At 48.5% G+C, this 26,387-nt stretch overlaps 1 protein-coding gene across 2 annotated transcripts in view; it reads left to right on the top strand.

Moving 5' to 3' along the window:
* Nucleotides 1-7,142: 7,142 nt before the first annotated feature.
* MED27 (mediator complex subunit 27) overlaps nt 7,143-26,387 on the top strand; it is a 240,480-nt gene continuing 221,235 nt past the window's right edge. The window contains exons 1-2 of one of the 2 annotated variants that reach the window (XM_027556629.1): nt 7,143-7,378; nt 9,697-9,841. In XM_027556629.1, the coding sequence (XP_027412430.1) occupies nt 7,176-7,378; nt 9,697-9,841 (348 nt within the window). In that variant the 5' untranslated portion in view covers nt 7,143-7,175. The remainder of the gene's footprint in view (nt 7,379-9,696; nt 9,842-26,387) is intronic. The other variant, XM_027556630.1, reaches the window with a different exon arrangement.

Genomic DNA, 26,387 nt, shown 5'->3' with positions numbered 1-26,387 from the left:
TAGCTTGAACACTTCTGCAGCTAGCGTGTGAACTTTCAGAAACGCGCAGATCTAATCACATCACACCTCCACGTTGTCCACGGAACTCTCTTACCTCTGTGTCTCCCCTACCCCGACTGCACCTGGTCACCTGGGCAGGCTTGGGCCTCACTGCATTTCATGTCCCATCTGTGACTGTCTTCCCTGCTAGGCTGTGAGCGGACACCACAGGACAGGAACATGTTCTGTTTGGATCCTTACTTAATCCTTTTATTTGGTGGATGTCGCTGGGTAAATGAATGCATTGGCAGCACAGGAATCCTGGCGGAGTGGTTGTGATCAGCGTTAAAGGCAAATGAAACTCTCTCATTTCCCCCATCTTAAAAAAAAAACTTTAAAAAATAAATTTATTGTTCTATCTTTGGCTGTGCTGGGTCTTCATTGCTGCACATGGGCTTTCTTTATTTGCGGCAAGTGGGGGCGACTCTTGAGTTGTGGTGTTCAGGCTTCTTGCTGAGGTGGCTTCTCTTGCTGTGGAGCATGGGTTCTAGGGCACGTGGGCTTTAGCAGCTGTGGCCCATGGGCTTAGTTGTCCCAAGGCATGTGGAATCTTTCCAGACCAGGGATCGAACCTGTGTCCCCTACTGGCAGAAGGATTCTCAAACACTAGACAACCAGGGAAGTCCCCGTTTTCCTCCTCTTGAATTAATAGCAAATTCCTTTAATCTTAGGGCTTCCCAAGTGTGGCTCAGTGGTGAAGAATCCGCCTGCCAATACAGGAAATGCAAGAGACACAGGTTTGATCCCTGAGTCGGGAAGATCCCCTGCAAGAGGAAATGGCAACCCACTCCAGTATCCTTGTCTGGGAAACCCCACCGACCAAGGAGCCTGGTGGGCTGCAGTCCATGGGGTCACAAAGAGCTGGACACAACTGAGCGCGGATGCATTGTGCATTGTATCATTCTCTAATCTTACACTCCTGATGGTTAGTTCTGGGGGCCACCCCTCTTCCTTATCCTCTGAATGCAAGAACTGAGGTTCAGAAGGGTTAACCCATTTGCCTGAGAGACCCCAGTGGGGCTGAGCCGCCAGCCTGGGTTGACTTCCTGACCTTCAGGAATCTTCTTTGTCCCTGGGATCATTTTGGTCACCATCATCACTAGCGTCATCGCCACCATTGTGTCAAGGTTGTGAGAGGCAGGAAATAAGAGGAAAACAGGAGCAGGCTCAGAAGAGACCAAAGGGGATTCTTTACCATACGTGCTTAAATTGATCATAACAAACTTGGTTCCAAGCAATTTAAAAAATGACTGATGCCCGAGTCTTAAGCAGGTGAATAGGGAGGAACACATGTTCCACTTGTGATATTTTCAGTGATATTTATCAGGTGACACTGGGCCTGGTTTTACCACTGGCTCCCCAGCTGTTTAGCAAAATGTCGAGTACATTCAATATCTATATTTGTTGAATGACTAGCTTGAATGCCTACCATGTCCCCAGAACCATGGGCTGTCTCACCATAATCCTCAGGGCCACCCCAAGGTCTTAAGCATTGTGCCACGTTGATTACAACAGGTGGCTCAGTTCCCAGGTGGTTTATCCAGGGAAAATTTGCTTTAAAGCTATCTGGTGACTTTCTGTGCACCCCTCCAATGCAGTGTTCTGTGTCCAGTGAATCCTTAATAATTATTAATTGATGAGGGTGCTTTCTCAGTCTGAATGCTTAACACATGCTCTCTGAATATGATGGGTGTTGCAGCATATTTTAATTAAATCCTGACAACTTTAATTCTGATTGCTCATTCTAATACTCTTGAGCTGCTAGCACCAAGCTAATGACTTGTTCATTTTGGAAGATATTAGTAGCAGGGTGCTGCCTTTTAGCCAAACATAACATCATAATAATTAAAATCTGATATTTCTTGAAATGAACTCCTTTAAAGTGATTTCTATTCCACAAGCACACACACAGATGCAAGCATACATGTGTCAACATGCTCAAGAATTTACAACACCTCGGAGAAGCTCTGTCCATTCCTTTCCAAAATGAAAAGTTTGTTGCTGACGTGATGATAGACTCCTTATAAGCTTCAGGGGAAATGTGTATTTCCACTGATCAATGTCTGAGTTTCCCAGAAGAGGGGAGCCGGAGAGAAATCCTGAGAACTAATGACGGTGGGAGCAGAGTGTATTTGTACTTTATTGCGCCAATCAGAGTCTAAACCACTGAATCAGAGAAAGAGACAAAGGAAAATCTAATTGTGTGGGAAAGGTGGCGGGAGGACAGCTGAGCAGGTGCGAGAGATGGTATCTGAGTACACAAAGAGATGAGATAATTTGGAGAGAAGATCCAGGAAGCAAATATAATATACTGGGTTAACTCATTGCTCTCACAGAGTGAACATCTCTTGTGCTCAAGGCATCGGAGAGCTGACAGTTACAAGTTAGCTGCCGGCCATACACCCGTGGTGCTTACCTTAGTGCATGATTCTAACCAGAGGTTCATTCTTGGGCTTCAGTGAGGACTGTGAACCCCCCAAAATTATATGCGAAACTTTGTGTTATGGGGACTTCCCTGGAAGTCTAGTGGTTAAGATGCCATGTTCCCAATGCAGGAAAACAGGGGTTCCATCCCTGGTCGGGGAACTAAGATCCCACATACAACATGGTCCAGCCAAACCCCCCACCCCAAGCAAAAATCTGCGTGTTTATAGATACACATGAGTGTGGGCAGAAATAGAGCGGCACAGTTCTCAACCTCTCCTCTCCTCTGGGACAAAAATACATAGCAAGGACCTCATTCTCTAAGACTTCAGTTCAGTTCAGTTGCTCAGTCGAGTCTGACTCTTTGCGACCCCATGGACTGCAGCATGCCAGGCCTCCCTGTCCATCACCAAGTCCCGGAACTTGCTCAAACTCATGTCCATTGAGTCGCTGATGTCATCCAGCCAGCTCATCCTCTGTCATCCTGTTCTCCTCCTGCCTTCAATCTTTCCCACCATCAGGGTCTTTTCCAGTGAGTCAGTTCTTCCCGTCAGGTGGCCAAACTATTGGAATTTCAGCTTCAGCATCGGTCCTTGCAATTAATATTCAGGACCGATTTCCTTTAGGATTGACTGGTTTGATTTCCTTGCAGTCCAAGGGACTCTCAAGAGTCTTCTCCAACACCACAGTTCAAAAGCACCAGTTCTGTGGTGCTCAGCTTTCATTATAATCCAACTCTCACATCTATACATGAGTACTGGAAAAACCATAGCTTTGACTAGATGGATCTTTGTTGGCAAAGTAATGTCTCTGCTTTTCAATATGCTGTCTAGGCTGGTCATAGCTTTTCTTCCAAGGAGCAAGCGTCTTTTCATTTCATGGCTGCAGTCACCATCTGCAGTGATTTTGGAGCCCCCCCAAAATAAAATCTGTCACTGTTTCCATTGTTTTCCCATCTATTTGCCATAAAGTGATGCCATGATCCTTGTTTTCTGAATGTTGAGTTTTAAGCCAAGTTTTTCACTCTCCTCTTTGACTTTCAAGAGGCTCTTTAGTTCTTTGCTTTCTGCCATAGGGTGGTGTCATCTGCATATCTGAGGTTATTGATATTTCCCCCAACAATCCTGATTCCAGCTTGTGCTTCATCCAGCCTGGTATTTCTCATGATGTACTCTGCATATAAGTTAAATAAGCAAAGTGACAATACACAGCCTTGATGTACTCCTTTCCCAATTTGGAACCAGTCTGTTGTTCCATGTCTGGTTCTAACTGTTGCTTCTTGACCTGCATACCGACTTCTCAGGAGGCATGTAAGGTGGTCTGGTATTCCCAACTCTTGAAGGATTTTCCACAGTTTGGTGTGATCCACAAAGTCAAAGGTTTTGACGTAGTCAATAAAGCAGAAGTAGATGTTTTTTCTGGAACTCTCTTGCTTTTTCTATGATCCAATGGATGTTGGCAATTTGATCTCTGGTTCCTCTGCCTTTTCTAAATCCAGCTTGAACATCTGGAAGTTCACGGTTCACGTACTGTTGAAGTCTGGCTTGGAGAATTTTGAGCGTTACTTTGCTAGCGTGTGAGATGAGTGCAGTTGTGCAGTAGTTTGAGTGTTCTTTGGCATTGTGTCAAAACATGATATGGAGTTTGCCTTCTCTACTCTTCCCCTGGAAAGGATGAGTAAACTGAAGCCATATCCAAAACCAGCCAACAGACACAGATATTTTTCTTCACTTTTGTAAAGTTAAATAGTATCTTCTGCAAAAAAACTTAAAAAAGAAAAACAACTCCCCAAAAGAGATTTTTAAAAAGACCTTTTAAAATAGCGAACTATAGGACACAGTTCATTGACAAGTTCTTGTCAACAGGGTGATGTCATTAGAGACAATTTGAATAGAACCCTTGCTGATCCTTGTTTGATTCTATGCAAAGACTCCTCAAGTGGGAGATGGAAGCGTAGGTCACAGTCCCATCGGAAATTTTCTCAGCACATCCTCCTCACAGTTAAGATCTTCTGAGTGTTTATTGTACGCTGAGGACTATTTCAAAAGCTTTGCGCGCAAGGTGTTATAAACCCCACAGCTATTTTATAAAGATAGGTGTTGTTACCAGGGCCCTCCCAGGTGGCGAGAGTGGTAAAGAACCCACCTACCAAAGCAGGAGATGCTGGAGACGTGGGTTTGATCCCTGGTTCAGGAAGATCCCCTGGAGGAGGGCATGGCAACCCATACCAGTATTCTTGCCTGGAGAATCCCATGGGCAGAGGAGTCTGGTGGGATACAGTCCATGGGCTTGCGAAGAGTCAGACACTACTGAAGTAACTTGGAATGCATGCATGCATGGATGATTGCTGCTGCTGCTGCTAAGTCGCTTCAATCGTGTCCCGCTCTGTGCGACCCCATAGATGGCAGCCTGCCAGGCTCCTCCGTCCCTGGGATTCTCCAGGCAAGAACACTGGAGTGGGTTGCCATTTCCTTCTCCAATGCATGAAAGTGAAAAGTGAAAGTGGAGTTGCTCAGTCGTGCCTGACTCTTAGCGACCCCATGGACTGCTGCCTACCAGGCTCCTCCACCCTTTTCCAGGCAAGAGTACTGGAGTGGGGTGCCATTGCATGATTACTAGACCTAATTTACAGATAAGAAAACTGCAGCTCAGTGAGACTCAATGAATTGTTTACAAGTCCACACCTAGATATTTCCTGCTATCTCTACCCCTTTCCCTTAGGAAACACTATAAATGGCCACACTAGAAAGGTAAGGTAGAAAATGAAACTCTATAAACCCAAGACAATAAAACACCTTTCTTTCTTACGGGTTTATTAACGTCTCTGAGTTGGTCAGACGTCCTGAGCAAATTCAGGGTTTGCATTTTTTGGCCGGAACATCACAGAAGTCATGTTGTGATCTGTGCCTCACATCAGGGGGTGGGTTGTCCTATACTGGTGATTTGACCTTGATCTCTCAGTGTGGTGTCAGCCAGGTTTCTTCATTGCGAAGTTCTATTCCCTACCCACCCCTCACTGACATTATTGAATTAAAAACCTTTATGATAAAATATATATAACCTAAAATTACCATTTTAACCATTTGAAGTGTCCAGTTCTGTAGCATTAATTCCATTCTCACTGCTGGGCAACTGTCACCACCATGCACAGAACTTTTTCATCTTCCCAAACTGAAATTATGTCCTCTGAACAATGATTTCCCCTTCCCCCTTCCGCAGCTCCCGGCAACCACTATCGTACTCTCCGTTTCTATGAATTTGACTCTTCTAGGTACTTCATCGGAGAAGGCAATGGCACCCCACTCCGGTACTCTTGCTTGGAAAATCCCATGGACGGAGGAGCCTGGTAGGCTGCAGTCCATGGGGTTGCTTAGAGTCAGACATGACTGAGCGACTTCATTTTCACCTTTCACTTTCATGCATTGGAGAAGGAAATGGCAACCCACTCCATGTTCTTGCCTGGAGAATCCCAGGGATGGCGGAGCCTGGTGGGCTGCCGTCTACGGGGTCGCACAGAGTCAGACACGACTGAAGCGACTTAGCAGCAGCAGCAGCAGGTACTTCATATAAGTGGAATTATACAGTGTTTATCGTTTTGTGTCTGACTCATTTCACCTAGCATAACATCTTTAAGCTTCACCCATGTTATATGTCCCTGTGTGCTCAGTGGCTTCAGTTGTGTCCTATTCTTTGGGACCCTATGGACTGCAGCCCCCCAGGCTCCTCTGTCCATGAAAGCCTCCAGGGAAGAATACTGGATTGGGTTGCCATGCCCTCCTCCAGGGGATCTTCCCAACCCAGGGACCAAATCGGAGTCTCCTGTGTCTCCTGCATTGCAGGTGGATTCTTTACTGCTGAGCCAGTGAGGATGCCCTGACCCACACTGTAGTATGTGTGGGTGTCAGAATGTCCTTCTTTTTTAAGACTGAATAAATGTTCCCTTGTGTGTATATGCCACATGTTAATGAACTCATCCCAGGACGGACACTTCGGTTGCCTCCACCTTTTGGCTCTTGTGGATAATGCTGCTACAAACTTGGGTGTACAAATAATGAATAGCTTTTCCAGACCCTACTTTTCCTTCTTTTGATCATATAGCCAGAGCTGAAACTTCTGGATTATTATTTTTTCCTTCTTAATTAGCGAGTTTCTTGAGGGATGCTACGTTGAGACTATATAACCATGCTGCTATTCCTCACCCTTTCACCCCCTGGCAGTCTTCAGTTCCTATTTGAATCAATAATTAATCTAACAGTTGCCAAGTAGTAATTTTCTTTCCATCATTCATTCTGCATTTATTAGCTGGCATTCTACTGTAGGGAAGAAATTTCCCTTCTCCCCCATTGATTTACGAATATGGAGGAATTTTATTCAATCCTTTACACCACGGACCCTTTATTGCTCTGAGCAATTCATTTCCATATGACTCCCAAGACTGCAAGTTTGGGGAAGTGAGGGAACTTTCTGTATTTCCTTGTTACCATGAAGAAAGCCGAGAGCGCAGCCGGACTTCCCTAAATTCAGGTGATCGCGTTCCTGCCCACGCATTCCTTTAAAGAGGAAATCCTCTCTCCTAGGGTGGCCTCACAAACCTCCCGGACGGCCCCGTCCCGCGAAAACTACATTTCCCAGAGTCCTCCGAGCGCTTGCGTCATCAGCCGGCGCGTCTTTTTGCTCGCCGGTTTTGAAGAGCCGGCTGTGGCGGCGGCAACATGGCGGACGTGCTAAGTGTTGGTGTCAATCTGGAGGCCTTTGCCCAGGCCATTAGTGCCATTCAGGCGCTCCGCTCTAGCGTGAGCAGGGTGTTCGACTGCCTGAAGGATGGCATGCGGAACAAAGAGACGCTGGAGGGCCGGGAGAAGGCCTTCATTGCGCATTTCCAGGACAACTTGCATTCGGTCAACCGGGACCTCAAGTAGGTACCGGCTGAGGGGCTGGGGGTCGGGACCTCCTACCCTGCCCCACCCCCGCGGGAGTCTCCTGAGTCACGGGCTGCTCTTTCTTTTCGTTGCTCCCTCTGTCTCCTCTCCAGGCCTCTCCCTGCCCCTCACGGCCTCATCTTCCTTCCACCCCCGCTTTCGCGTCTCCCTTCTCTTGGCGTCCTGCTGTTGGCCGACTCCCGCCACCCAGGACCACCTCTGTGGTCCTTCCATTCCTCGCGAGGGGACGTGCTCTTCTCATGAACTTCCACTCGTCTTCTCGGCTCGTCAGGGTTCCCACCTGTGGGCCCTCTGGGCTCCACTACGTCTGATCAAATAGTACCAAAAAGGACCTGTTCAACGCTGCCCCAGAGTCAAGTGTATTCCACCTAATTGGCCACAGGTTTTCGTCCCTGAACCTGGAATTCATCAGTTCCAGCCCCTACCCCACCCCCAAAACATGATGAAACAGGCTTTGTTCTTTCTCTTTTCTCCTACCCCACCTCCTAACCACCTGATCACTACTTTAACTCCCACTCTCACTGCTTCTGTTAAGTTCCTGCCTCAAAAGAGACCTCATCACAGGCTTAACCAGCTTAATGACTTCTGCTTAAACACCTCATCCCCACACCCCCACCCTGGGCCTCCCAACAAAAGCTAAGTTGGGGTCCTTCAGGGTTAAGGATTGTATATTTCTTTCTCTTAACAAGTCAACTTCTACTTTATCAGTGACATGAAGTGAGAGGATGCTTGTAAAATGCCTGGTACTTAATAGGCAGTTTTTAATAGGTCCTGGTCGTGTGCCCTCCTATCCTTATGAGAGTCAGACCTTCTCAGGGAAGTTAGAATTGCAGGGTTTTTGTCTTTTACTTCTCAAAACTGACCTTAGCAGGCGAAGGCATTGGGTGAGCTATTCATCCTAGTTTCTGGAGTGGCTGGGTTTTTTTTTTTAGTCTCCTCAACTTGGTCTCCTTAGTAACCAGATGGAAGGAGGAGGTAGAATGGAGGAGGAGGTGGTAACCAAATGATGGGAGCCTCTTTTTATTTAATTTTTTCTTGTAAGTAAGTTGCCAGTCTTGTTCTGGGGGAGAGCCAGGAGGTCACACCCCCTCCTCACTCCCACACTTACTTTCTGTTCTCTGGTGAAGTTCCAGTTAATACTTGCCCTGCCTGAGTCTGGGTGCTGGTGGTTTTTCCCTTTCTTCTCTTCGGTGGGCTTTCCTTGGTAATGTGCAGGGTGTTGAAACCCATCAGCATTGTAGAAAGTTTAATAATAAAAGTGTTGATCTCACCCCGTTGTCTTCATAAATCTGTGGACAGCAGCGTGAAGAGGCAAGAGGCTAAAGAGTCCAAGATGAACGTGGCATGAGAAGCTGTTCCTATGTTCAGCTGTTCCTATGGTGTCTTGTTGACACTCTGGGACTGGCCCCTCAGAACGTGCTCCTGAATGTGCTTTTGCTGTTCACTCTCTTTCCCAAGCTGCTCTAGGGTTTTTTTTTTTTTTCCTGCTACACTGAAGCGTGTTTGTTTGACACAGCCCCCTCCATGGTGTCTTCCCGTTTGTTTATTTTATCTCTTTTTTGTTTTGTTAAGTTTTACCATCTGTGAAGCACCATGTACAAATCTATCTCTCTGTGAATGGTAAATAATCATCATTTATTCAGGTACTTGCTGTACTGCCAAATAGAATGATCTGTATGTGGAACTGAAAACTCTCTTATTGAGAAGCAGTGTTATACCACATTTTGAAATTCCAGAAGGCCCTCCCCTCCCCCAGCCCTGCAAAGAATGATTTGAGTTGTTCAATCCTGATTTTAGGAGTCCTGTTGATTTCATTGCTCTTGACCCTTGTTCTCCTCTGGAATGGTGCCAGAAAGCTCAGCTGTAAAATGGGATAAGCCCCCTGCTAGGGGTTCTCTCACGTGGCTCTAGTCATCTTCTTCTAATATTTGTCTATTTACTTGGGATTTTTGTTCTGTCGTGTGGGACCTTTCATTGCAGCACTCGGACCTTCCATTTGGTGCTCAGGCTCAGCTGTTCCATGTGGGTTTAATTGCTCCTCGGCATATGGGATCTTAGTTCCCTGACCAGGGATTGAACTCGTGTCCCCCACAATGCAAGATAGGTTCTTGAGCGCTGGACCACTAGGGAAGCTCCTGGCCCTTGTCTTCTTAACCTTTCAGAAAGTATTTCTTCTTAAGGGACTTAAGTTTATGATGAGCAGTTTGAAGAACAGCCTTGGACCGAAGCAGTAGGCTAAGGACTGGAGTTTCGGGGGACTCAGGTTTACTTGCTGCGTCTGTTTGCTTTTCAGTGAGCTGGAACGTCTGAGCAACTTGGTGGGCAAGCCTTCTGAGAACCATCCTCTCCATAACAGCGGGCTGTTAAGTCTGGATCCTGTGCAGGACAAAACCCCTCTGTACAGTCAGCTCCTCCAGGCGTATAAATGGTCAAACAAGGTAAGGGGGATGTGTCAGGAATGAAGCTAATACAGGAAAAAGCAAGCTTTCTGACATTGCATAAAGGCAGAAAGTGAGGGTAAGTTTTTCTTTCCTTTTTTTGTTCTTGATTTGGCATGGGGTTATAGAGTTGGAAGTTTTAGACTGTCCCTGGGAGAGATTATATAGTCCTCTGAAGTCTCAGAAATTAATCATGATGCTCAGGTAATTACATTTTTTTAAAAGTTCAAACTCGGGTGTGTTTAACCTGGAGACTGGGGTAAGGAGCAGTTATTTTGACCCCATGAAATCACACTCAGAGTTGTGCTGTGTGTGTGTGTGTGTGTTTCTCTGGGAAGGACTTCCTAGCTTTCATCAGATTCTCAGGGGGTTCCTGACTCCCCGGAAGTGGAGGACTGGTGGTCTGCGAGCGCAGCTGCTCACTTTGCTTTTGTTGCTTGGCCTGCCTTCCCCATTGTTGATGGAACGGCTCTAGAGGACTGTTTGGTAAATCACTCTCACTGTCCTTTTTTCATCTGTTTTTTTAAATTATAGTTGATTGATAGTATTGTATTGGTTTCAGGCGCATACATATCTATGTATATATTCTTCAGATTTTCTCATTCATAGGTTATTACAAACTATTGTGAATAGTTCTCTGTTCTGTAGAGTAAATCCTTGCTGATTATCTATTTTGTATATGGTAGTGTGTGCTTAGTTGCCCAGTCGTGTCTGACTCTTCGCAGCCCCAAGAACTGTAGCCCACCAGGCTCCGCTGTCCACGGAATTCTCCAGGCAAGAATACCGGAGTTGGTGCCATTTCCTTCTCCATATGTATAGTAGTGTGTATACGTTAATCCCCACCTCCTAATACTCTCTCTTTTCTTAACTACTCTGCGCCCATCTGCGGGAGATTGCTCTAAGCGCTCTCTATTGTTCACTTGCTCAATTGTGTCTGACTCTTTCGACCCCTTGGAGGGGAACACTCGCCATAGAATTTGCTGTTCGTGGTAGCCCCATGGCGGAGCCCCCAGGACAGCTGTGAAAGGAAAACTAAGCCACAGTGTAAAAATAACAGGAAAATTAGGCTCGTCAGCCTGGTGGCAGTCCGTGTGTTTGCTCACAGGTTCATCTTGTTTGGTGCTGTGGGCTGTTGTGCTGTGCTTTGTTTTGTTTTCTGCTGCCGATGGAAAGCTAGAATGTACGTTTGGAATGATTTTGGAAGCTTTTCTCCCTAGGCTGCTGCTCCCTGGAGAGGATTGTTCTTAGCGTTACTGATTGTGATCCGCCCTTCCCTCTCCCATTACCCATCACCCTTCTCCTCTTTTCACTCTCGGGTCTCAGGTGACAGATGAGCCGTGGCAGTGTTTCTGCGTGTAGAATTATTCCTTTGAATTTGTCATTGGAAATATTTAACATTCTTTGGTTTACTGTGGGACCCAGACAGCTGCGTCTGAGACTCAGGGAGAAACGATTTATCCTGGGACACTAAAGGAGCTTGAACCTGGGAGGCACGCATTTAGCCTGTAAGGGTTGTCCTCCAGACTTGGGCTGCTGTGGACAGAAACCCACTTCAGTCCTGAGCATCAGATGCCCCCCTGGTGTGGGGATCGGTCATTCTGCTGCCCTCTCTTTGCCCGCTTCCCAGTGTTGTCCTGGTGTCTCCCAGTGGTGGGAAAGACAGTCTGGCAGCTGGAGGTTTGTGTGGTCCTTCACGCCAGACACTGAAAACGGATGCGGGCCCTGTTTGGGAGGGGCCCCTGCCTACCCAGACAGCTTGTTGAGCTCAGCGGTTGGAATTCTCTGATTGCCCAGTGCAGATCAGCTGAAACGCGGGGATTGGGGCTGCACGGATAGAGGCAGGAGGGGGTGCGGGACAGACACAAAATCATGGCTGTCTGGGGCAGTTGCTAGGGCCAGACACCAGGCTGTTCAGGCCCCACACGGACAGCGCTGCCCTCTCAGGCCGTCCTGTGTGAGCTTCCTTGTTTCCCCAGGGGCTCGCGTGGGCATCCTAGCATGGGGGATCTGATGTGTAGGTGACTTATTTCTGGTTGGATGCCTGGTCTTGCCTTTTGGACGTGGAAGCTGTGTTGATGTATCATGTGGGTAATGTTCTCAGAATAGGCTCAAGTGGTGGAGACGTTTCAGTGGTGGGAAGATTTAGGCTGATCTCGAGGCCATGAGTGCCCGAGACCCCAGTGGAAGCAGCTGGTTTTAAATCAAAGTGATGACACGTACCGGTTGAGTGAAGATAGTTTTGTTTGCCCAGTTTAATAGAATATTAAGATAGAAGTCCCTGTTCCTCCCCTCTCAGATGCAGAAGAGGGTGTGTTAGGGGAAAGAAGCAGTACGTGCGTGGAAATACTTGTCCTGGAGACGCTGCGGGTTAAACCTAGATGTAGAAATGTGTCAGGGTGTAAGTCCTGCCCGAGGAGTGTGAGGGGTTGGGGTTTCCGTCGCACCCTGGCCTGGTGCACGTTGTGAAGTGACTGTTCCTTCACCAGCTCTCTATGCCCAGCAGGGAGGGCATTTTGGACCCCTGCACCATTACTCTGCAAAATAAGGAAAATGAATCAGAGATGTTTAGCTTATCCCCTTATTTTATAGCCAGGCAAGTCAAGGCCCCATGAACCACCCTGCCCACGGCCTCATAGCTAGACTAGAATTTGCCACTCCTGACTTAGCCCAGTATTCTTCACTCTAAAACTGGATGCTGTACTCCCGTTTGGCTTAAGGTTTTGACTGTACTAAACATTTTCCCCTCCCTTTAGTCTTCTTGTCAGGAGCAATTCATGTGTCATACTTTATTCATGAATTTGTATCACGTTTTACTCATTTTTAGTGGTTTACTGAAGGGTGGAGATGGCAAATACAGGCCCCGCTCCTCACACTGTCGCTCCAGTCCAGGGCAAACATCGCTAATCACCCTCCGCATTCTTCCCTGCTGAGGCTCCCTCTGGACTCACAGCTCTGTTGTGGGGCTCAGCCGCCCCTGCCAGTTACCCAAAGTGGGCTGCAGAGAAGACATGTTTTTTATTTCTGTTACGGTAGATAATGTGTTATTTGGCTATTGCTTATTTATACTGTCCTTACTCTAGAAGGGATTTGAAATCTGTTACAAGAAAGCTGTACTTTGACCTTGAACAAAAAGAGGAAACCAAGGGTAAGGATGCCTTATGTACATTTCTTTAATAAACTCAGGAAGTAGCCCCAAGAAATAAGCCAGTATTCTAATTTCCAGCTGGGGTTATGGAAGCAGGAAGCAATGATAGGTGTTTATCTTGCCCCTCCTACACATGAAAAGAGCTTTTTAATTGCAGATGCTTTCATCATTCATCATTTTACTCTCCAAGAGTTTAAATCAGTAGGTACATTAATATGTTAAGTGAATTTTGGGATAACTTGCCAATGTCAGCTTTCTGCACTGTTGGCTAAGAATCGAAGAAAGTTTGGGAAAGGCTTTGATACCACCCATTATGTGATACACTTTCTGTTTTATGTTCTGTTGGCCAAAGAGAAGTCTTGTTCACGCTTACTGACTAATTATTTTCTTCAGGGGATTTTGTAATTTTTGTAAAGTCAGTCAGAATATTAATTACATGGTAGTTGGCATAATTGTTAGGATAACACATTTAAAAATTAATGTAATGAAATGATGTCAAATTGCTGTGAGCAGCACTTTCCCTGTGCTGAATTGGGGAAGGAAGGTAGCTTTTAACTCTGATGCACCTATAGATAATTGTTCTGTAGAGGGATGACAAGCTCTCTTGACGAGGGCAAAAAATAATTGGCGTCAGCGCTGTCCTTGTAAGATAGCGGACGTGGACTTCCGTCACTGATGGCACCCAGATATGCCAAGCGTTAGACTGAACTGACTCCTCCGAGACCCCTTTCCGAAGGTTCCCAGCATCTCCTCACCAGGGATTTGATTTCCGGCTTTGACTGTCTTCCTTTCTTGAAGACCTCAGCCCTTCCCTGGTGCGGTTTGAAGCAGCGAAGACCCCAGAAGTGTCTCCTAGGGTTAGGAAGTAGGCCCTGGGGAATGGGCTGCCACTGCCTTTTTTTGGCTTCTGCACACTTAATTTTTCACTTTTATTAGAGAAAAAGTGACTTTTTATTCCAGGAATATTCAGTTGAAAAGTCTGCAGACATTTCTCCCATTTTACCCTCCCGAGTTGTTATCACCAGAATCTGGTTTTCAGCAGCTTGAAGTTGCTGTAACATCGATGTCCCACATGTCCAGCCTCGACGGTGCTCTTGACGTTTGGGCATCAGGGAGCTAACGGTGCTGGGACTGGTTCAGGCTGCAACATGGAACCTTTTCCTCGAAGCGCCCTGTCGTCTTTTAAGTCCCAGGGGAGAGAGACTGTGCCTGTCTTGTTCCCTGGGGGAGTCCCCCCGCCCCAGTGCTGAGCAGGGCTCCTGGTACCCAGTGCACATTCAGTTATAATTCACTGAATGAATGAGAGAATAAGTAAAGAGCTTTTTCTGTTGAATTTTTAATTTACAAGTCCTTTTGTGGTTTGTGTGCTTGTATTTTTGATGAAGTGTGATCAGGGTATTTCCATTTGGGGCCATCACTGGGAAATCTAGCTGTGTTACTTGTAGACGAGAGAAGATTCTGAGGTCCTGTGGTGGAGGCTAGGGCCAGGCTTCAGAAGGGTAATTTGACAGGAAAGGTGAGGTCAGTTGGTGAATTGACAGTAAGCTTTTTGAGGGCCAAGCCTGGCGTTTCATCGATGTGGCCTGTCACCTGGGATGCCTTTGGTGCTCAGAAGGGGTGGGGCTTGGGGGAAGCCTTCTGGAGTCGATGGAGTCAGGCTCACTTCAGCGACAGCACCCCATGTCCGGTGTTCTGTGGCAGCTGCTGTTTTAGCAAAAGTGCGAAAACTATCTGGGAAGAGGCACGTCAACTCCGTCAGCCTCTCAGGGTTTATCCCATCTGGTGTATTACCGAGAACTGACTGTCCCGCTCGGTGCACTACCACTCACTGACTATCACACTCAGTGTGAAGTGAAGTGAAGTGAAGTCGCTCAGTCGTGTCCGACTCTTTGCGACCCCACGGACTGTAGCCTTCCAGGCTCCACCGTCCCTGGGATTCTCCAGGCAGGAATACTGGAGTGGGTTGCCATTTCTTTCTCCAGGAGATCTTCCCAACCCAGGGATTGAACCTGGGTCTCCCGTATTGCAGGCAGATGCTTTACCATCTGATCCACCAGTGTATTTATTACCAATAACTAATTTACGTTCCTAGTGTTTTTCTCTCCATCAGGCCCACCCTCAACTCACTCAGGGAATATGGGTTCATTCAGAACATAATGAGGAAAGAAAAGCACTAAAATAGCCCCCAAGCCTTAGTCATGACTTTGGATTAGGGACTGTTCCAGATTGTTCTGATTGTTAGCAGAGGTCCCTGGTACCATTGTTAGAGGTTTTCTCTCACAGATTTGCCTGGAGTTTGACTAGAGTCAAGTCTTCCCTGGTTGGCCTTGAGCCTGCACCCTTGCTGCCCTCCCCACCCCAAGCCCTGTGGGAACATGATGAGAAAGAGTAACACAGCCAAACAGAACAAAACCAGCCTCCGGGGTTTCTAGATACTGCTGGATTCAGAAGTGAAGGCAGATACAGCCAGAAGCGTCAAGACTTGGCTCTGAGTTCTGGAGTTGGGCTGCCTGAGATACGATCCACCTCCGCACTTAGCCTGTGCCTTGAACTCGGGACAGGCTTGTTGGAAACATGTGTTTCCTCGCCTGTGAAGGGGGATGGTGCAGCCCTTTGTATCATAGTGTTAGAGGGGAGATGAAGGTCACAGCGCGTGTCGTGCCGTAGGGTGACTCCGTGCAGTGAGTGCGTGCGAGTGGCACGTGGAGACCGTGTGTGTGTCCATGCCGTGGCAGTGTTGCTCAGGCTGCAGACTTGGCCTTTGGTTTGCATCCCTGCTCTGCTCCCTGACAGCCATGCGGTGTCCCTCTGTGTGCCTCAGTTTTGTATTCTCTGAAATGGGGATGACAGCTGTACCCACCACAGAAATATTTTGAGACCGAATGAGGTAATATAAGCACAGCACTTCCCTGGCACAGGGTAAGTAGGCTCTGGGGGCTGGTATTATGATCTTAAAAGATGGTGACCAGGACTGACCCTCGGGGCATGCTGGCCTGTCTTCCAGTGGTTTCCTTATTACCCGGCCTCCCAAATGTGACTTTAGTATATTCTTCTGAAATCCTACAAATCACAAGTTCATTTAAGTAGTCAGAACCTTTTCCCCTTGAGGAGGTCTGGACATAGATCTCAGCACCTCACCAGTTATTCTTGGGATGGGCTCTATTTCCTCATAAACCTGGAGATGGGGTGAGGGTTTGGGAGCTTGGTGAGGAAGGCACTTAGCCTCTTGGGGACCTTGTGGTGTGGAGCCAGGGGTGTGGATGGGACGTGGGAGTGGAGGGGCGGTAAAGGCAGCGTGAAGGGCCTGGAAAGAAACCGCAAGCAGGAAGGAGGGGATGGCCGAGGAGCTGGTGGGAAGGGCTGTGGCCGGCCCAGGGCAGACCATCGCTGTGAACTGAGGTGGAGTCCTCTCACTTAGGCTGTCAGGGAGGCCTTGCTCCCAGAGCTCAGGGTTCAGGTTGGTCTCTGGTCCCTTATCTGGTGGGGAGAATGCCATGGGCGTCAAGGATTTCTAGCGTTATTTCTTTAGGAGAACATTTGCACACATGGGCCTGTGTAAAAACAAGCACTTGGATTATATCCAGTTTGTGAATTGGGTGCTTGTGACCAGCAAGGCTCTGGGGTCGGACTCTGTTGGGTTTGAGGCCCCAACTTTATGACTTGGGGCGAGTTGGACACCCTCCCTGTCCCAGCCTCCTCATCAGTCACAAGTGGGTGATGACACGTCCCCCTTCCAGGACTGCAGGAGGACCAGTGAGTGTAACACGCCCGGGACCCAGAGCAGTGCCCAGTGCGTAGTGTGTGCACGTGCCGTTAGCACCTCTTATTCCCTGTGGCAGCAGGGTAAGGCTTTATCGAGGCAACGGTTGTCACAGGAACGTTGGACAGAGGTCTCGAGAGTCTGGGGTTTGGTTCTGGCTGTGCGTTGTCCAACCGTGGGCCCCGGCACGCATGGCTTTGCTCCTCTGGGTTCTAGCTGCCTCGTTGGTAAAGAGTGGGCTGGATGATGGCTGAGGTCATCTCTCACCTGGGAAAGAACGGTGGAATCGTTTGTACATTTCCATGGTCCTGGAAATGAAAGTGCACCCCAGGAGTGGAGGAGAGTCAGTCTCGTCCGGTAACGTCTTAAGCGCAACTGTTGTGTGTCCTGCTCTGCCCACTACAGAGCATCTCAGACCAGACCAGGGCAGAGCTCAGCCCCAGAGGCCCTTAGTGGAGGACTCCCTCTCAGAGGTCCTCTAGACAGCGTAGCCTCCTGTGACACAGGAGTGGAGACGTTAGTGGAAGTCATATGAGGTCCCCGTAATTCTAACTGGGCTCCACCCAAGGCTCTGGCCTGACTCCACATCTCTGTTCTGCTCATTAGTTGTGGTTTCTGGAAACTGTCACTGTATTGTGGCCTGGAATCAGACTTGTGACTCCCTCCTCCTCCCTCTCTGAAGGAGCAGGAGATCTGTTAAGAAGCTGCCCCGAGCAGAGGCAGAGGCGGCTGGACGTGTGGCACACGTGCCTTCCAGGAGTCTCTCTGTCTCTCTGTCCCGGGCTTTGGCTGTCTTACAGTAGCCCTTTCTGGGCTGAACAGGATTGTGTGTTTTGCCCAAAGCCTTCTGTGGGTTGTAACCAGAGCCTGCAAAGGGCACTTTCTCTTCTCTTCCAGGGATATTAGTGGACAGGAAATGGCCCCATATCATTTTTCCTCCAGGTAAGTTGCACATTGATGGTGGGGGATGGAGGCGCAGGGTTATCGGTGTGGAAGGAATCTGATGTCCCGCCTGCCCACTTTCTCAGCTTCTTTTCCTGGTGGTGGGTTGAGCCGGCGCAGGGCTGTGAGGCGCCTTGTGCTTCTCTCCTGTAATCCAGGCCTCCTCCGGGCCAGCTCATCTTTCCTGCCGCTTCACTTGCCAGCCGTGTCTGGATGACGCCACGCTCCAGGCCAGCCCTAGACTCTCTCCTGACAGGCTGACTCCTGCGTCAGAGAGCCTGCTGGATGTCTGCACTCTAAATATACGTCTTACATTTGTGTCGAAAGGGGAAAAACAGGGTACTGACTTCCTTGCCACTGTTAACGTGAGACCTGACCCAACTGGACTGTGTCCTGAAAGAGCTGTCCGTGGATTCTTGGTGCCGTGGGTTAATGACTGCGTAGCAAGGCTGCTGCACGTTTGTTGTTCTGTTTGTGAGTGGGGTCTCTCTGTTTTCTTTTGGCCACGCCGTGCAGCTTGTGGGATCTTAGTTCGCCTACCAGGGATCCAACCCGAGTGCCTGCAGTGAAAGCTCTGAGTTCTAACTAGATCTCCAGGGAACTTCCTGTGAATGGGTCTGTGTAAATTTCAGTACCTGGAGCCCTGATGGCCGATTTTGCCCATAGGCAAGGTCAGCCCCATGAGCTGACCAGTGCCTCCCGAGGGGCGAGCTGGGGGCTGCTGGGTCCGCACCGGACCCTGGACTCCTTGCCTGACTGTCCATCCGTTTACCTAGCTCACCACACTTACGTTTCCTGGAAAAGGCGTTGATTTGAAATCTTCCCTTATCCCTGGGGTTTGTGATGAGAGTTAGAACCCCCCGTGTTTTAAGATCACATGAGTTCTTGGCCTGTCTTTTTTAGCGGACGACAGGCACCACTGAAGAGGTTTCTGTAGTTAGCAAGTGGAAGCGTGTTTTCTTTCCTTTGAAAGTCACTGCGATGATTTCTCTGTGTTACAGTTCCTCTCTGCATTTCGTCCTCTTCACCTGCATAGTGAATCTGAAGACACTTCTTTCTGTGGGCTTTAGCGCAGGGCCAGTGCAGAGTAAGCCCGCGGTGGGTATGGGCTTTCTTTCAGTGCTGCACATGCCCCCTTCACCCCTCAACACTTAACTTGAGCCGGTGGAGACGTGGCTGGTTAACTAGAGTACCCTTAGCTTGGTTTGGATAGCAAAAGTGCTTGCCCTAAATACCTTTAAAGTGTTCCAAGAAGCCACAGAGGATTCTAGAGGCCGATGCTATCCGATCTTTGTTTTTCCCAGTCTAAAACAGAGCAGTCCGTGCTCATTTTAATTGCTTGGATGAGCTCAGACATTGAGATTTTAATGCGTTTTCACAGTAGTTCAGACAGCGTCACCACATTATCCTGCTGGCAGTTCATCGGAATCCTTGGCCAAAACGCTGTGCTTGGGGACCTTGGCTTAGAAAACCAGAGTGTGGTAATTTCCTCGCAAGATGTCTTGTGGGGAATGCTGCCTTTCCCGGGGAGACTTCCTCTGAATCGTGTTGTCCTTCTCAGTCACGTAGTGATGGGCACATCTTGCTTTCGAGGAGGGTTTTCAGAGCTTTTGGTTTGCAGAGGCTGGAGTTGCTTTATTCTGATGAGTCACGAGGTGGGAACGGGCCCTCGTAAGCCTCCGTTTTTGATCCTGAAGGCACACTGACAATATCTGGTCCCGGTGGGGTCTGGAGGGCACTTCCTAACGCCTGCACCTGCCCCTTCCTCTCCCACCAATTAGCCAGCAGGCCAGCTTCGTAGGGAGGTGGCCACTGGGAGCCAGTGACCGGGGAGGGCTGGGAATACTGCCTCTGGGTGGGTTGACAAAACCAGCAAAACCAACCAGGCCACATCGCTGCCTCGTGGATTTCACTCCCTCTGCACATCAGAGGCCCTGGACCCTCCCGCATCCAGCACTGCGGTCAGTCGAACCATGGTTTTTGGTGCTTGGCACGTGCTTAGTAAGCGTTGGTTGCTAAACGGATGAGCGAACACCCCCACCGCTTCTCTCAGAGCCCGGGACATTTGCAGAAGTCTCCTCACTGGCCCCACTGTCTCACCACCTCCTGTCTCTCCCCGCATAGCATCAGAGTGACCTTTAAATGTGCAAGTTTGAGCTCACAAGTCTCCTGCTTAAAATATGTTGATGATTCCTTCTTCTGCTCAGGATGATGACGGGTGCCATGATGGAGCTGGTAACAGTCCGGCTCACTGTCTAACTCCCGTGGTGTCCCAGCTCAATCCTCAACCTGCGAGCCCTCCTGCTCTTTAAGCAGCCTGTTTCAGCAGGCCCCACCCCTCTTGTTTGGCTGATATTCTCTTGCTTTATTGGGAGACTCTTTTTTAGCTCCTCAGGTCAGGGTGAGGTAACCCCTCTGTACTATCCTGCAGTGCCCCTTGCCCACATCGTGGTGTGATCCGAGTTGGCCTGTAAGCACCAATGGCTGGAGCTGGGGCCAGGGACACTGCCTACCTGTTCACCAGTGTCTTTCCAGTATCCGGCAGGACCTGGCAGAAGACAGACCAACAAAACACCTTCACCTAAGTAGCTTCCTTGTCTTTGAAGTCAGTCTTACGATTCTGATGACCCGTGTTTTTGGAGGGAGGAGGTGGGGGCTTAGGTTGGGCTCTGGGTCCCACTTCTCTTGGTGGGTGGGAGGTGGGTCTCAGCCACTGCATTTTCTGAGCACACGGCTGCTGAGATGTCTTTATTTGGCTTGTGCATTCCACTCATGGCCTGACTTATTGAAGGATAATGCATATTAAGCTTTTTTTTTTTTTTCCCAGCTAGTTTGGGGATACAAACAGAAGGCAAATTATCTTGATTGTTTTGAGGCAGATCTGGAAAGGGCAAAGAAAGTAGACAGTGAAAAGCTGAAGTGTCTTGTGTTCGTTTCAGCCCTTTATCGTTTCTAAAACATGAATGCGTTTGTCATCTCCTTGGATCAGAGAGGCTGTGTAGCTTGTCATTAAAGACAGGTGCTCCGGGGCCTGCCTGGGTTCAAGTCCTGCTGTGACCTTGGGTGGTTTACTCCTGATATCTGTAAGATGAGCTTGATGGTAGTCTCCCACTCAGGGCTGTTGTGAAGATCAAAAGCCTGGAGTACGCGAGGGGTTCAGAAGAGGGCTGATACGCGTTAGTTACCATGAACAGTATCATCAGTGTCAGCACCACCGTCAGTTCCCCAGCAGCCTGATTTTACTTACTTTTGTTCTCTAGTCTGCCTTTGCCATCCCCACAGCCCGGATCCAGGTAGCTGCTTGCTTTCTGTAGGACGCAGTGGTGTCTTTATAAGGAAGACATGGGTAGAAAATGGCTCTTCTCTTAGGTAAAAATCTTGGAATAGAAACTTTCAAAGATTTATTAACTGTTGGAAGGACTGAAACTGAAGCTCCAATGGTTTGGCCAACTGATGCGAAGAGCCGACTCATTGAAAAATACCTTGATTTTGGGAAAGATTGAGAGCAGGAGGAGGAGAGGGCGACAGAGGATGAGATGGTTGGATGGCCTCACCGGCTCAGTGGACATGAATTTGAGCAAACTCTGGGAGATAGTGAAGGACAAGGGAGCCTGGCGAGCTGCAGTCCCTGGGGTCTCAGAGAGGGACCTGACTTAGCGACTGTGAAGTATAAGTCACAAAGGTCATTGTAGTCTTACTTGAAATACATATATGGGCTGGCAAAGGAAAACGTCTTATGTGAATTGTAATTCCTTGGTTTAACTATATTACATCATATTTTCAGGGTTTTGTTGTTGTTATTGTGTTTAAATTTGAGTCACTAAAGCACAACTCAGCCCCCAAACCTTCAGAACCAGAGAAGTGATCTTTGGCCTTGATCATCGACAGTGCTCATCTGTTCCTCCGGCTTCTGCCGGCTCGTGGCCAAGACATCGGACTGTGTTACTTTCTGTGCCTGTCGGTCGTCCACTCCCTGCCCGCCTGACGCTGCTTGCCTGTTTTTGTTTGATAAAATATATATCATCAAAGAGTAGCTTCGCAAAAGGCAGGGGTCCTTCAATTGGTCCGGAATATATTTAGGTCCATTTTTCGGGAGACTAATCCTCAGCTTTTATCAAGATCTTTTCAGGGGTCTGTGGCCCTGAAAGTTCAACAGCCACTGCCACAGAGAAAGAAGGATTACTCTTTTCTTTTAAATTTGTATACAAAGCATTTTATTAATAAGATGTATACCCTTCTTACAATACAACAAATTTTGTAGTGATTGAGCATGCTGTACTTTGTAAAAACGTATCAGAAAATTCAAGCCAAAACAAATAGTTTAAAAGTCTGCCACACCACCCTTCCTTTGTAACCTACTACCAGTGTGGGTATAAAAAGCAGTCTTGTAACAGACACCCAAATGTCTGTGCTGTGTCAGTCGTGTCCGACTCTTCGTGACCCCATCGAGTGCAGCCCGCCAAGCTCCTCTGTCCAGGGGCTCTTTCAGGCAAGAATACTGGAGCAGATTGCCATTTCCTTACCAGGGGATCTTCCCAACTCGGGGGTCAAACCCACATCTCCTGCATTGCAGGCGGATTCTTTACTGCTGAGCCATTGGGGAAGCCCTTCAGAATGTCCAGGAGTATTATTATTATTTTAAGTATTTATTTGTTTGCCTGCGCCAGGTCTCAGATGTGACACTCAGGATCTTCAGTCTTTGTTGGGGTGTGCCAGATCTAGTTTCCTGACTAGGGGAACTAGTCTAGTTCCCTGGGCCTGCTGCATTGGGAGCTTGGAGTCTTAGCCACTAGACCATTAGGTAAATCCCTGGAACAGTTTGTTTGAAAATTGAATTTGGAAGCTGAGTGGTGGAGTGTGATTGGTGGAAAAGTGTGGAGGGTTCCCTGCAGAAGCTCCAAAAGGGTGACTCTGATGAAGATTTCAGAGAAGCGTGGCCACTGAGTGGAACTGGGCTGCGGCCCCGTTGGAGGGCAGTGGCAGACCCTGTCCTGTGTGCTCGCTCCCCACCAGCTGCAGAAGACAGCGGTGGCCTGGTGACCAGTGTGGAATTTGCTTTGTGACGTATCCATACCTGATGGGTTGACCAGATCAGGAGTGGAGCCGTACAGCTTTTCTGCAGCTCCCCTCCCGTGTTCCTTTGGCCCAGCTTCTTCAGGCTGTGTCCGTCTGCTGATGGCCGGGGTTTGCTTTTCTGCCAGACTGTGTGTCGCTGTTACTTCAGCTCATAGCAGGGGCCTGCTTTCTAATTTTGCAGGAATTGCCACACCTGGGATGATGTTCCTGCAAGTCAGTTTTCATTCATTTGTTAATATTTTTTCCTTCCTTGAATCTCCCCTCCTCCCCTGGCAGTGTAGCTACCTATCTAGATTGATCCTAGGCTCTGTGGTTTGTTTACTGTGTGACATTGGGCAGGTCCCTTGGTCCTTGAGTCTCAGGTTCCACATCTTCAAATGGGAATAATAGCAGTTCTTCCTTTCTTGGGTTATCAGCATTAAGTAAAGAACTTTGCCTAAGGCTCAATAAATGTTAGGTCTTAGGAGTATGCTAATGAAATAGAGTAGCATTGATCCTCATATGTCGATGATAACGTGACTTCTAAGTAAGCGGGTTGGGGGAGAGGAGAGCATCCTGGTCACACATCTTTTTGGACAAGCGATCTGGCTTCAGCTGTGTTGCGGGCAAGGCATATTAATGGCTGCTTCCCCTAGGTCTTTGCTTTCCTGAGGATTTATTTCCAACCGTGATGTGTAAATGGCCGTGGGTGTTCAGGCTGTAATGGATCTGGTGTTTAAGGCTTCCACTGTCACGGCTCAGCGGAGCCCTCCTCCCGCCCGCCCCTCCGATTGCCACCCTGGCTTCCCTTCCCCTGGAGCGTGACTGCCTCTCTTCTGCCCCCGTCACCTGCCAGCTCTGATCCGGGGGCTGTGAATCCCAGCCCTGGTGCTGCTGCCAGCTTGGCCTTAGGAGAAGCCAGGCGCTGGAGCTTGCCAGCACAATTTGTACTTTGATTAATTTATTTAATCTAACTATCTTGTATCAACCTGCGAGGATAATTACACACAAATTACTGTTTAAACTTGAAGCTTGCCTCCCTTGAACCGAGTCCCACGCTGGTCCAGAGCTCTTCCCTGTAGTCACTGTGGGGTGATTCTGCTCCCTCCTACCTTCCCTGAGATACGAGCCCCTCCCCGAAGTGAGGACTTGAGTTAGAAGCTTTGGGAAAGGAGAAACACTTGCTTGGCTTCTAATCTGGGAGGTTTCGTTTGACTTGTGGAGAGCTGTTCTCTTTGATCCGTGGACGGGAGATTGGTTCCCTTTCTCTCTGATGTCGTGAGGACACCTAGCCCACCACTGCTGCTTCCTCCTTTCACATCAGCCAGGTTTCCAGATGCGGCTCGACTGGGTTTGTTAGTTCTTTTCAGGGGTGGGAAGGTGGTGTGAGTGGTGAGGGGTGGCGCCTTCACCAAGGGCCTTTGTTTTATTGACAGCAAGCTGCTGTTGATTGTAAGACGCATTGTGAGTTCTTTGGACCGCAGAGAACGAGGTCATTTTCAGAGAGCATTTTCAGATGCGTTGTGATTTCAGAAGGTTTTAGAATAAGTGCAATATGGTATATTGATGATGGAGCTGGTTACAAAATCCTTAGCTTTTAATACATTTTCACTGAAGCTGTAGAGGTGTGGATCTGGAGGACCAAGATATTTTTATCAGTGTCCTTCACATGACCTTCTAGTTGCTTAAAAAAAAAGAAAATGGAGTGCACTTTTCCTCTCTGTGCAGTAGGAAGAGGGGACCAGAATCCTCACAATGCACATTATATCATGCATTTTATGTGTGACTTTCAAATCATCTCATACGGTCAACATACTTTCATTCAGCCTAATACTAAGATTTTACTTTCAAATTGGTGGCTAAGTCTCATAAAATACTTAATGTAAAACAAAACCAGGACTGTCACTTTTTGTATTTTTTCCCTTGGGCACAGAATATCCCAGTGTATTTGTTGCCTCACTGGGAGCCAGAGTGGTGACAACTTCCTCATCGTTGTCATGGAGGGGCTGAGAAAGGAGGTGGGGGTCATTGGTTATTCCGCGTCTTGAAGAAACATAAACTCAGTTCTCTGCCTTCAAGGGGCTTATGAGTCCTAAACTCAGGAGTCTTTTCACTTGGATGAGTAATACTTGGGACCACCTGCTAGAAAATCCCAGATACAGGCAGAATTTTCTAGTCACTAGCTGATTTAGTCTCTGAGGAGTTGAAATTTTGGCCTCCCGTTGGCTTTGCCACGTGCTTACATTTTTTCCTGGAGAATATGAAACTCACTAAGGACCCACCGAAGTTATTCCTGACTGATTGAGGCAGAAGGAAGCTGGTGGCGGAAGCTGGGGAATGTCTAAGTGCCCAGCTCTGTGCTCCCTCGGGCTCCTTCATAGCCCTCTGGCGCTGTGCCCATGTCTGGTTCCCCCAGAGAACACTGCTCAGAGCAGACCCCAGCCCAGAGCCCCCTCTGTGATCACATCTGGACCTCCCAGAGGCTTGCACATGAGGCTGGCTGGATGCGATGGTCCCTGCGGGCTTGCTGGTGAGGATGCCAAACCCTGGAGAGGGTCGACGCCTCACTTGAAACCTGAGGTGGCCCACACTCCTTCTCCCCTCTTGCTCCCCTTGGAGGCCAGTGAGACCTCGACAAGCTCCAGCGCTTGAAATAATCATGCTTAATGGGCTCGTCTGGGGATTGCCACAGGTGATAACAGGCCAACGTTTACTTTTGCCTTCTCTGGGCTTTTTTGGTTTCAAGGAAGAGACACACTTGTGTTCACATATGCAAAAAAGGGGGCATTCGTTGGGTGTTCTATGGGGCCAGTGGGCAGGAAACGCAGTGAGGCCTTCCACGGGGTGGCACTGAGAAGCAGGAGGGTGTCAGGAACCGGGCAGTGCCTCTCTGGTCTTGGCCCTCCAGGACTCACGGCCCCCGTCCTGCCTCTCCGTGTCTCCATCAGGCATTTCTGTCTGCAGATGAGTGCGCTGGGCCGGGCCAAACAGCTTCAGGGCCTCGAGGTTTGCATCCCCTCAGCTCAGGTGAGCCCAGGGGCTGGGCGAGGCCCCATCAGTTCCGCTCTCCACCAGGAAACTGGAATCAGCCATCTGTTCTGATCCAGCGAACATGGCGTGGAGGGGGGTGGCAGCTCTTAGGGGAAGGAGTGGTGCTCAGTCCGTCCAGGGGCCTCCTCTGCACATCATGGGTCCTTGGGTAGCGTGGCGATCCCTTCCTCTCTTTTACTCTTTAAGTCAGGAGGTTGCTTTTCTGACATGGCTCATGCCTGTTGGAAGCTGGTGATGTTTCACCTGGCAGTTCTTCTGTTCGTTCGCCATCTGATGATTTGCCAGGGTGCCCAGCTCATGCGGTGGAGGTTTGCCCCTCCTCTTCCCGGTCAGGATGGCCCTGACGAGGAATCTGTTCAGATGCAGGAAGATTAATCTTTATTTCTCACTGGAGCGGTGTGCGTTGTAGGATTAATAATGAGCTGTAAAAACTGCCAGTATTTGTCCTGCTTAATGAAGTTACTTAATGAAGGCATGAAATAAACAATATGCCATAGTTATTGTGGTGGAAATGGGAGCGAATGTGGTGTCAATTATATTTGCGGGTAAAATTGCAAAGTTAGGGGCATGACTGTGGCAGCACGGTTAAGCCC

Source organism: Bos indicus x Bos taurus, chromosome 11, assembly GCF_003369695.1.
Source record: "Bos indicus x Bos taurus breed Angus x Brahman F1 hybrid chromosome 11, Bos_hybrid_MaternalHap_v2.0, whole genome shotgun sequence".
Taxonomy (NCBI): Eukaryota; Metazoa; Chordata; class Mammalia; order Artiodactyla; family Bovidae; genus Bos; species Bos indicus x Bos taurus.
The sequence above is the reverse complement of the archived record's forward strand: the minus strand, read 5'-3'. Positions and strand labels throughout refer to the sequence as shown.